Source organism: Sardina pilchardus, chromosome 18 (assembly GCF_963854185.1).
Source record: "Sardina pilchardus chromosome 18, fSarPil1.1, whole genome shotgun sequence".
Lineage (NCBI taxonomy): Eukaryota > Metazoa > Chordata > Actinopteri > Clupeiformes > Clupeidae > Sardina > Sardina pilchardus.
The window spans coordinates 17,965,153-17,977,514 of record NC_085011.1 but is presented as its reverse complement, the minus strand read 5'-3'; the positions used below and the strand labels follow the sequence as shown (position 1 = coordinate 17,977,514).

The window sequence follows — 12,362 nt, the reverse complement described above, 5'->3', positions numbered from 1 at the left end:
TTAATCATCAGCCGTTCAAGAAGGGTTATACAATATGTGCATAATTTGTCACCTTGGCTCAAAGGGTAAGGACATCACCGTTGGGTAATGTTTAGAGAATAATCTTCATTTATTTACAAATATGTACAAAAGTCAGTAAGTGAGAGGCAAAAAAACGTCAAATAAAGCATCATGCACGTCAGAAATGTGTATGTGTAGTGCATAAAGAAAAGCCAGTTGGAATAGCCCCAGCCTGCCCTCAGCAGGACAGAGAGGTCGAATGAGGCCACAGGACACAGGCTATATTCTGGAGTCCATTTACACTGAGCCACGCCCCTCATTAGTGTCAGACCAGGGGAACGCTCCAGCTCCTCCTGCAGGTCGAAATACAATAGACAGCAGCAACAATATGCCTAGTGCCCAAGAGCACCACGCAGGCTGAGGGAGAGAGGAAAATGCGTAACACTTCACGACACAGTAAAGGTGGGGTGTCACATCATAGATAGATAGATAGATAGATGGATATATACTTTATTGACATTTTTGACATTTTATCTTGAATCACATTGAAACCACCACTCCGTTTATAGAACGAGTTACACATGCACACAACTCTCAGATGTTGGTGGCCCGTTTTCTTTTCATTTTCTTTCAATTACAGTTCAACAGGTTACATGCACCATACTGATGGGGAAAGAGGTGGGGCAATCACAGCAACCAGACCCCCTCATCTTGCATGGGTTATTCTGATCTAAGGAAGAGTGCACATTCCAGCTTATGCGTGTGGCTGAGCCTCAGCTGTTGCTCTAATTGAATCGAACTCAATCAGACGGTGCTGTGGCATGCTAGGATGGTTGACACAGCACAGAGAGAGCTGAGTAAGGGGTAGGGGAACCTCTTGATGAGTTTGAACTTGCACCAGGGTGGTTCATGTAAATAAACCCAGCTTGGGGAAAGGCCATCTGGGCGTCAGAACAGTTAGATGCAAACTGGAAGGGACCTGGTTGATGTGTGAAAAGAGTTATGTCAGTGCTGAACATGAACCCCAATTAAAATAAACCATAATCAATATAACATCACTGGAACTTTTAAACACCTTTCTTGGCTATTATATTGTATTATTATATTATTATTAGCTTATTATATTCAGAATGTAAATGATCCTGAGACAAACAATAATCAAATGTAAATTCCTGATGTGGAGGCCATTTTAAATTAATGTGCCTGTGTTTTTGTTATGCATGACAGAATGAAAACAAGGACGCTTGGTGTAACGTTGTAAGGTTAATCTAGAATTGTATTCTAAATATAGTGGATCATGAAGTATTGCCTAATACAGATAAGAGAGGATAGACATTATTGCAAAGACGTATGATGCAAGGCCCCCTGACTGACCTTACATGGTAAAGGAGATGACAGATACCCACACATGGCGCCCCATAGGTCTGCCATCTGAATATATGTGTTTCAAGAGGTATGTTTGAGAGCTGATGTATATCTTGGGGGGATAGATATCCTCTGTAAAGTCTTGGCATGGCCACACACCATCCTTTTATACAAACTTTTATTACAGATAAATATTTATTCTAGTAACACTGGCCAGGCACTTCAGCTGTCATCACAAGGACGGTCCCGTTTGAAGAAGGGCTCCTCTCTGTTCCACAGCTAGAATGCAGTCATGTGACTTACCCTGCAACATCTTCTTATATGGGGCTGTCAAGGTTCTTTAGATATTTTTTTTTACCTTGTAGAGCAGCTATTTCCCAGCTAAACGCTAACTCTTCTCAACTGTTTAAAAAGAGAAGTAATGAGTTTTGAGCAAATGTGCAACGGACTCAAACAGACTGTCCAGTTGTGTGGCTGAAGGGCAAATTGTGTGTGTGTGTGTGTGTGTGTGTGTGTGTGTGTGTGTGTGTGTGTGTGTGTGTGTGTGTGTGTGTGTGTGTGTGTGTGTGTGTGTGTGTGTGTGTGTGTGTGTGTGTGTGTGTGTGTGTGTGTGTGTGTGTGTGTGTGTGTGTGTGTGTGTGTGTGTGTGCGTGCGTGCGTGCGTGCGCGCGCGCGCGTGTGTGTGTGTGTGTCAGAGAACAATAGCCGAGTTGTGTGATATCATGGATGGATTATTTTGTTGTTAACTTCAATACAGGGACTTGTAATCCAGCAACCCACAGAGATATCAGACAGCGAGGGGGCAGACGTCCGGAGTCACAGTTGTTGAGGACTATTGCTAATTATAGCCTGTTTGCGCCGACACACCTGTCGTCTACACTACAGGCTTCTGAAAACACAATAAATTATGCTGAAGACACACAAACGTCTTAGGTTTTTGGACTAACCACAGAAACAGATTCATCACCTCCAATTGAATTAGATTAATATAATATGATTATTAAAAACAAATAGGAAAAGACCGAAGAAAGACCTGTAGCCTGCAAAGCGTCCTGACTCGGAGCAACTGTCGAATGGGAGGAGTGATGAGGATGATCATGATGACAGGTTGGGTCGGACTGGTCTCTAGGAAGTGATACCAAGTGGTGGAGAAGATTTAGCGCCGTGTCGCGCTCTACTGGGTGTGCGCGTGTGGATGCTGTTGGTATGCGGGAACACATGTGCCACGACGCGCAGTGTATTTCCTTTCTGCTCTTCATGCTATAAACATGTCCGTGGCTACAAAGGGAAATCCGAGTGAAAGATCAAGATGCTACACATTCTTCTGGAGACTTTTCCCGCACGTTTTCTTGATTTTGTCTCTTATCGCGTATGGCGTGTTGGGAGCTTTGGTGTTTTGGAAGATTGAGGGAGGAAGAGAATTAACTGACCAACAGGCATACCGGGGATTTGTCTCGAAATTAATTGATCAAGCAAATGCATCAGGTAGTATATAAAGTCTATTAACTCTAAACTCAGATTAGTTATCTAGACATCTACTTAGGCCTACTGTATCTTGTTATCAAATTAAACTAGGCTGACACTTTATTCATAAAGTTAGCTATTGCTCAGACCTCAGAGGTATAGGTCTTGTTCACTTAATGTACCATTTCCATCAGAGCTGTGTTTGCTAATGCCTACACTAAGTGTGAGTTTTTGTTTAAAGTGTGTTCCATCTCATATAATTACACCAGACACATTGTTTTAAGACGTTGACAGGATGCTAAGGACGGAGCTGAAAGCCATCTGGCTTCAGCATCCAGACAAATGGTCGTTTTATGGATCTCTGTTCTTCTGCTGCACTGTATTCACAACAGTGGGTGAGTGCCACACATGTACAGCCCCACACTATCTAAATTACATTTCCTTATCAGTGACAAAACTCAGCATGACATACTTTTTTAGAACCCTAGCCTAATGAAGAATCCTAATAGCATATGGTGTGTGTGTGTGTGTGTGTGTGTGTGTGTGTGTGTGTGTGTGTGTGTGTGTGTGTGTGTGTGTGTGTGTGTGTGTGTGTGTGTGTGTGTGTGTGTGTTGTCTGAGTGCGCTCTGTCAGACTAGATAAAATAGCATGGTGTTTGCACTGGGCGCTGGTTCATTATGCACTGTGGCCAGAGAGCAGTAGGTTACTCAGGGTAACCAGGCAGTTAAGAGGATGTTTCATACTCTCAATTAACTCTTAATAAGAGTCTTTATTCAACCATTGTCTTCCACAAACATATGTGTAGGTTATCATCAACATGTTGTTGTGTACGCTGTTGTGTCGCTGTGGTTCATATATTATTGTGAAAAAGGATCTTTTAATTCATCTCATTCATTTTTGAAGTACTGTATGTCATTTTGTAGTATTTTATGTTTTAATGTGATAAAATGAGAATGATCTTTTCAGTTGACACCCATCCAGTCTGCCCTCAGTTTTCAAATTCATCTGCATGTTATCGTTGATTCTGTTCCAGAAGAAAGACTATACCATGACTATGCTCATCCACTGATAACTCAGAATGCAGCATGCAAATAAGCTCACGTTTCTTAAAGGGCTCCAGGCCAGTATTGTAATGGCCTCCACACAAAGCTCATTCTGTTCATTACCTCCGCCAAGGAGGTTATGTTTTCATCGGGGTTTGTTTGTCTGTCTGTCTGTCTGTTTGCTTGCTTGTTTGTTTGTTTATTTGTTTGTTTGTTCGCAAGATAACTCAAAAAGGGAAGGTCTGAAATTACCCAAGGAAGAAACGATTACATTTTGGGAGTGATCCATGTCACTGTCTGGATCCAAGAGGCGGTTACGTTTTTGCTTGACGGTTTACGCTCTCTGAGTGCTTTTCTAGTTGTTAAAGAGTTCTTCATTAGGCCTACATATACAAGCGTGACAGTAAATATCTCACTCTCGGAGTGAATGACTAAATTATTGTTGAGCTTGGTAATGGCAAAGCTATAACACTTCTGTGTGTTTGAATGTCCAACCTGCACCAAACTCCAGCTGCGCCTAAAACGGCAAAATTAAAGTCTCACAAGATTCACGCAGCCCTGAGCATAGGAACGGCAGTGGTTAACCAAAGTAATTGGTTAATTGAAGTAGTTGTGTATGTTCTCAATTACTATTAGGTGTGCGATGACCTGTGCATCTTTGAACACTTTCTCTCGAAGAATTGGCGTAGTGTCAGCACACTTTCAGCCACGAGTTAAGCAGTAAGATATTTCCTGTTAACAGGGCGTCTGTGTGAACTGTGTGAAACATCAAAAGTGTGACATCATGCCCTAGAGCACTCACAGTGTGTGTGTGTGTGTGTGTGTGTGTGTGTGTGTGTGTGTGTGTGTGTGTGTGTGTGTGTGTGTGAACATTGCTGTGCCAGCCCACAAGAGGCAGGCTCTCAGCTGGAACGCAGCACCTTCCTTATTCTAATGTGATCAGTGCCAGTGATCCATTTCCTCTCGGCTGATGATCTCATGAGAATCTTGGAGTAATGGTGCAGAGTGGTGGTGGTGGTGGTGGTGGCGGCAGTGGTGAGGATAATGGGCAGTGTGTGTGTGTGTGTGTGTGTGTGTGTGTGTGTGTGTGTGTGTGTGTCAAAAGGAAAGGTCGTGGATTAATCATATTATGGATACTGACTGTTGTTAGTCCCTGACGATCGACAAATGTTTCTAATGAGAGACAGAGACACAGGGTGATGTTGCAGAGTTGCATTCGAATGATGTAGGCTAGTAAAAGTCATATTGAAAAGTTTCACAGGTTCACAGCGTGTTCAACAGCTATTTGGACAATTTTCAGTCCAGTTTCTACTCAAATAGTTCTCATTAAGGTTTTGAATTACATACACTTCAAAAACTAACCAAGCTAGACATCAGTTTTATAGTTATTAAGCCTCAGTGCAGCCATTGACACTGTTAACTGTTGATCATAATATATTTACCACATTGGAAAAGTGTGTTGGATTGTTAAATACTCATTCAAAGATTTCTGATCATACCGTAATAAGCTGTCGCTTATTCATTGATTTTGCTAAATTTCTTCAGCTATGAGGTTAATGCATGGGTGCAGTTAATATGGTATTATGTATTTTGCTTCTCCAACTTTCATAAAACATTGCTACAGCTTAAGCACAATGCGGCTAATACGCAGGAAATTGCTGTTGTGATAACATCCAGATTAATTTAACTCTCATACCTAAAGACAATAGCATCTAATGCCCCCAAATTTTCCTTAGAATCTCTCTGTCAATCATCAAATTTATAATTTTCCTAACATGTACTTCTCTTATTCTCTCACTCTCTACTTCCTCTCTACCTCAATACTTAGCCTACTTGAATTTCTGTACTCACCCTTTGGTTGAAAATATTTATTAAAGCATTTATTATTACCTTGCAATGTAGCTTGAATGTCATTCTAATGTTGTAAGTCTCAGTGGATCAAAGCAGCTGCGAAAACAATACAATGTCAAATGTGAATGATTGTTTCAAAACTCATATGGTCAATATAGTTAGTGCCAATGGCAGAATTATATGAAGAGTTCAGATGTAAAACCCTCTAAATCCGTCTGGCCACCTTTCTTTGAAATTCGTTTTTTTTTTTCAGGCTCCTATAGGTTTTTGCATATATATAGCTCAGTGCAAATCAAACCAACTAATAGGCTAACTGAAAAAAAAACACCATGCCAAATTCTATGGTGAAGGGTATTTGATGATGTGGGGCTATTTTTATTCCAAAGGCCAAGGGAACTTTATCAGGATGCATAGTATCCTGGATCCATTAGATATGGCCTTTAAAAATACAAATCTGTCTTCCTCTATGGGAATTTAGGGTAGGCTTATGCCCCCTGTATTTTAAGGAAGAACATTATTTATTTATTTATTTATTTACGATACATTATTTCTTCATAAAGAAAATTGGTTTCTTTAAAGGTTGGATTTTTCCTCATTTGGCCACAACAGGTGGGTGGGGCCAGGCTAGGAATTAACATCTTGCTGGCACAATATTCCTCCCAACTATCTTGATACATCTACCTCCCATTGTGGGAGCTGAAAATCTCTGTAAAAGTCTTCCAAGGAAACTTTTAAATTAGATTTGGTGGCGCCTCCTTTCAATCTGTCCATTATCCCCCTTCCACACACACACAGTTAGTGGTTTTGCGGAGAATGGTAATTTAGCCAGCAATCCCGGATCAATGATAGATGACAAAGAACAGCATAGAGCTGCACTGATGCTTACACATGCACAGTACACCTACCTAGACCAATGCTAGTCGAAATTGCATTTACAATGCCATGAGAATCCTATTGGAATATACATTTCAACTTCTGAAGATATATAAGAGAGGGTTTTTAGACTTGTTTGTTGCTCAAAAAGAAAGTGATTGTGTCAGTCAACACAGTAGACATTGCATTGTGTGCATTAAGTGACATTGTGCATTTTTTAAATATGATATGTGATCACTAATGGCTAAGCTCAGAACGAGCAATAATGCATTTACGCGATAAAAAACATAGTATTATTTATTACATAAACACACTGCAATATGAATGTTTAATGTCAAGGGGAACGCTTTAGCTCATGTTTTTATGAGCATACTTTCTAGGTAGAGACAGCAATTCCTCTAATTGTCAAGCTTCTGTAAATATATAGTTGGCAGCATGTAGGGTAGTCGAGTGATGGTGTATACTTGGAGATTCTTGCTTCTGTTGATCAAATAATCTCCATGGCCCCATGTAGTACTTGTTTGCCTTAGCTCATGACATGTACTATAGGGAAGGATTCCATTTGAGAACATGGGGGGAGACTTTAAAATATGTGGAATTGATGTGGAAACAAGTGCCTTGCAAATTGGTCAATTGGCAATAATTCTGTGAAAATTGCTGTCAGTTTGAGTGTACCTAGGTGTTTTTATAAGCATTCAACTATTAAGGATTTATTCACAAGAATTTGCTTGCATTGATAAAAGAGGCAGATTATTGATTACTGTCTGTATGTAGATGAGAGGCACACAATCAATAGTAATGTTTGTTTGTTTTTTTTCGCTTTAGGTGTTCTTCAGTGACATTAATAAAATCCTTTAAGCTCTCTGTATGTCAATTACTGTTTTCTTGTGTGTATTCAGATCCAGACGTGATCACATAAACCTGTGATTCTAGTCCACCTAGTAACCGACTCCAGAGCCAAACTGATTGTGATCGGGCAGGCACCCAGCCTGGGTTGGCCTTGTCCAGCGTGTGCTCTCATCTAGTATAGGGGAATATTACCTCAAGCCTCGGCCGTCTGCAGCATGTTAATGGTTTTCATGTCTTTTATGAGCGCCAGATGGTAATTAACTCACAGCTGTGCTTAAGCACATGGGGTCAGTTAATGTTCACTCCCGGCAAGACCCACTACACCAACAGGATATTTACATGTTTTGTTGTATGTAATATTAATGATGTGTGTCGCTAGCCTAAATGTCATTTGCAGCCAGGATTGTCATGGAACTCTCCGTTGGCCTGTGAGCTGGAGAAAACAAACTCTAGTCAGGCCAATTACAGCATAGTGTCGATGGGTGGACATAATGGTACAGTACTTGAAAATAGAAGATTGCTGCTGATGGCGAACAGTGGTCTTTATTTCTACTGCACAAGAGGCATGATCAATGGGCATCAAATGACTCTGTACGCTTTTGGATAGTCCTTCAACCAATCAGGCCTACTGTTCGGGTGCGCCTTTTGGATAAGCTAGTTTGTGATTGGACCCAGAAGATGTGGACAGGAGGCAGGAGAGATAGACGCGCAGGTTTCTAGCCTGAGCTGCAGGGCGAAATCCAGATCGCCGGCAGATCAGGCAGGGTTTGGTTGTAGCACTATCCTACTGCATGCAGAGAGAATTTGAAAGACAACCGTTTACCCCTCCCCTTGTACAGTATCTAGCCCTGCCAATGGGGTGTTCCCAGACCCAACATCTTCATGTGGGTCTGGCTTGCCAGGCTAGTATGTTGCTACAGTTTATTACCTCTGCCAAGGAGGTTATGTTTTCATCAGGGTTTGTATGTTTGTTTGTCTGTTTGTTTGTTTGTTTGTTTGTTTGTCTGTCTGTTAACAAGTGAACTCAAAAAGTTATGGATGGATTTCGATGAAATGCTCTGAAATGACCCAAGGAAGAAGCCTTTCAATTTTGCTACGTTTTTGGTGAGAATTTTGGAGTGATCCGGATTGTGTTTTCATTTGGCGGAGGTCTGCGCTCTCGGACTGCTTTTCTAGTTTGAAATGTAGTGAAAGGGTATGAACAGAGAGTCTATGAATCCCACCTGTGGACAGCACACCATAACAGCCAGCAGAGGCCACCATCACCCAAACTATTGTGTAAGGGCCAGCAACAGATACAGTACAAGTAACAAAGTATACCATTGTAATGCCATTTCATCACTCTGTCTCTTGTGTGTTTTTCTGTGCTTGAACTGCCCAGGCTACGGAGAGATCTATCCTGTCACTATGGCCGGCAAGTTGATCTGTATCCTCTACGCCATGGTGGGCATCCCGCTCATGCTGCTGGTCATCACCGACGTGGGTGACGTCTTGGCGCGCTTCTTCTCGCGGGGCTACCACCACCTGCACAAGCTGGCGCGGCTCCTGCGGCGGCGGCGGCAGCGGCGCAAGCGGGCGCTGGCCGACGGCACGTACACCTTCAGCCACGAGGTGGTGGTGCGCGAGCCACTGGACCTCAAGCAGGTGCTCCGCGCGCAGGCCTCGGTCAAGCGCAAGTCCGTGCAGCTGTTCAACAACCAGAAGATCTTCGAGCGGCTGATCGCGCGCGAGAAGCTGGGCCGGGCCGGCCCGCTGCTGCGCAGCCGCTCCTGCCCGGAGCTGAACCGCGCGCCGACGACCAGCTACCACCTGTGGGACCTGGACGGCATCGGCACCGACATGGACCAGCTCAACGTGCCCATGCTCCTCATCCTGCTGGTGGTGTTCGCCTACATCCTGTTCGGCGGCCTGGTGCTCCCGCTGTGGGAGACGGAGTTCAAGATCTTCGACGCGTTCTACTTCTGCTTCATCACGCTGACCACCATCGGCTTCGGCGACATCGTGCCCTCGCACCCCAAGTTCTTCATGCTCACCTTCGTCTTCATCATCAGCGGCATGGCCATCATGTCCATGGCCTTTAAGCTGGGCCAGTCCACCATCATCAGCTGCTACCGGCGCTGCATGCGCTGCATCAGCCGCGGACGGGTCAAGTACGAGTTCATCCACGATGACTGACAGACGACGGGACAGAGAGAGGACAGCTGGCCGGACGCCCGGAAAGAGCGGAGACCGAACGACGTGGGATTCAGGAATTAGCTTGGGAGGGGTCGGATTTCCTGACTGAGAAGGATAGGCCGCAGACACTGTCCACGGTCAGTCATGTTTGACCAGCGGAGATTCAGTGGTTTGGAATAGACCGTAGGACCAGAGGTTTCCAAGCAGAATGGGACAGCCTTGACTAAGTGCAGTTTCCTGAAAGGCTTTAGTGGATGTTGTGGCTTAGGTAGTGTTAGCATGAATAATTTAACATGAGCATGAAGCTGACTGAATATGTATGTTAGTCAGTCTTATTCTGTACAGTGTGGCAATCAAAATATGGATGTTCAATGTCTGTTGGAATTTTGCATGAAGAGTTCTACTGCATAGCAATTTTCGAAATATACAGAACAAAACCTATTTAGATCGTACTATTGGAGTTTTATGGCTACCAATAACATATTCTGCACAATGTGTTAAACAGTATGGAAAAAAATGTTTACATCTTCTACAAACTGCTCTGCTTCATCAACCAGTTAATGTTTAGATGGGCCTTAAGTGTTTAATTACTCAGCCATCCAATAGTTTATGTTAGAGATGTCTTCAGCACATTAGTAGTCCCTCAAAGTCTATAATGAGCCCATTCACTTCAAGTGTCTCTGTGGTATGGAATGTCAAGTCATGGCATCCTCTGAAGCACAACATAGTCACTAATGCCTGTATCGTGTTTCATAGAGAGAAGTAGTGCTTAATGTCTGTCTAGTTTACTGATAGCTTATGTGTTTACTTTATGGATAGATACTTAGTCTCGAATAATGGGGTGTATACAGTATGTGAAATGAATCGTTTATACAGTAGATTAAAACAGAGCAGAAATGGTAAGGATTTGAAGACTAAGATTTGTGTGTCAATTGTTTTTTCATCATATGTACCTCTGAAGTCTCTTTGCATTGTTGCATCCCAAAGAAAAAAGACATTTTACATCTCAGCATTATAATGTTATAGAATAATTTGTTTTGGTCTGTCTGTGTGTCTGGGTGTTCGGTCTCCAACACCAACATTAAAATAAATGCAAAGCGTAATGAACAGAGACGGCTGCTTTTGTTACTCTAGATGTGGAATGGTATTTTGGCATCTTAACAGGAATGCTTTATGATTTCTGAAACACACTTCAAGGAGGGCAGTAGATTATAACAAAATGTTTGATTTCAAAAGTGTATAAAAAGTAAGTAGTGCAATACTTTTTAGAGCAGTGTTTCCCAACCTTTTTTCCTTGAAGACCCCCTTGCCTGTGTCTAAGTGACGAGCTAGGGCCCCCTACCTGAACTCCTACTTGCATACACACAAGACATTGTTACCAATTACCAATGCCGAGCCTAGCCCGACCTTAAGGTTGCTTAAGCAAGTTCAGAGGTCAGAGGTAATGAATAGCTACATGAATTTAAATGTGGACATTTTTACATTTTTTAATTTGGATTATACAGAGTTTTGATTATCCAATTGTGTCTGTTATTGGGATTTTGTACATTTAATGTGTACACAATACACATATCATTTTGGTAACCTCACAACCTCAGCCCAGGCAACATTGCGCGGACCCCCTGCAATCCTCAGGTTGGGCCCCACTGGCTTAGAGGACAGAGTTGTTGTGCATAGCATAGGCCGTCAAGAAATGACTAAAAGAAAGACGTGGTGGCATGTTAGGTGATCTTTTGCCGTGTGTGAGCTCTGATCCCCTGAATTAGGCTGGCCATCAACATCAACATTTATCTCTCTACGATGTTATCAGTATGGGTTGTATATTGGTTGACCCCACCCACTACAAACAAGCCCAGGCCAGACACTACTCATGCCAGTGGGTGGCCATTGGCGCCATGCATATGGAATAGACCATCTTCATCATTCATCAGACTCTTACTCATCATCGTCATCATCATCATCAACCATAGTTGAATAGGGATGGGTTAGGGGTTTTACAAATAAGACCACATAAAAGTCAGGCTCACACACACACATGGATGGAATTGACCAGGATCACACACAAACACATACACACATACACACACAAAAGGTTGGAATGGGCCAAGGTATGGGGGCGTGGTATAGTGTGACACACCTAAACAATAGCAAAACACGTGTGACGACAACAACATGGCCAGCTGGGTCAACTTTTGTGCATGCACGTGTGCGTGTGTGCCTGTTTGCCTGCATGTGTGTATGTTTTTTGTATATGGAGTTGGGGTGGGACTGGGATACAACCCCTAGTCACTTTCAAATACTATTCACCTAGGCTACACCTTAGTCAGACTTCTGTTCTTTTATTAAGAAATATACTTGTATGATTCAGTTAGGATGTAGCCAACATTCTCATGGAATGACAATCTGGGACCAATCTGGAAACAATTCCACTGGCATATAATCACATGCCATCTTGTTGTACAGAAATAGAATCAAAGACAGCTGCATCATTCCGTCGTGTAGTACAGCAGTTCTATTCGAATGGTATTCTTTATAGTCTCCAAGTGAGAGACTCAGTAAAGTGGGGGAAGTCACAATACCTCCTTCGAAGACTGCAACTATCCCCACTAGTGTAGTAAACACTAGATGGCGCCAGAGCGTTTTTAGTGAACGTCTTGAAACGCATAGATTGCGTTTGGGAAAAGGGGCTAAATAATTACATGGATCCGATCCAGATATATTATGTGTTAAGAAGCCCCTGT

At 42.7% G+C, this 12,362-nt stretch overlaps 1 protein-coding gene across 1 annotated transcript; it reads left to right on the top strand.

Moving 5' to 3' along the window:
* The first annotated feature begins 2,580 nt into the window (after positions 1-2,580).
* On the top strand, positions 2,581-10,712 carry kcnk18 (potassium channel, subfamily K, member 18). Its single transcript, XM_062519748.1, has 3 exons — positions 2,581-2,850; positions 3,114-3,224; positions 8,828-10,712. Exons 1-3 carry the CDS (start codon positions 2,634-2,636, stop codon positions 9,619-9,621), a joined length of 1,122 nt encoding a protein of 373 aa, XP_062375732.1. The 5' UTR covers positions 2,581-2,633; the 3' UTR covers positions 9,622-10,712.
* The last annotated feature ends 1,650 nt before the right edge of the window (positions 10,713-12,362 follow it).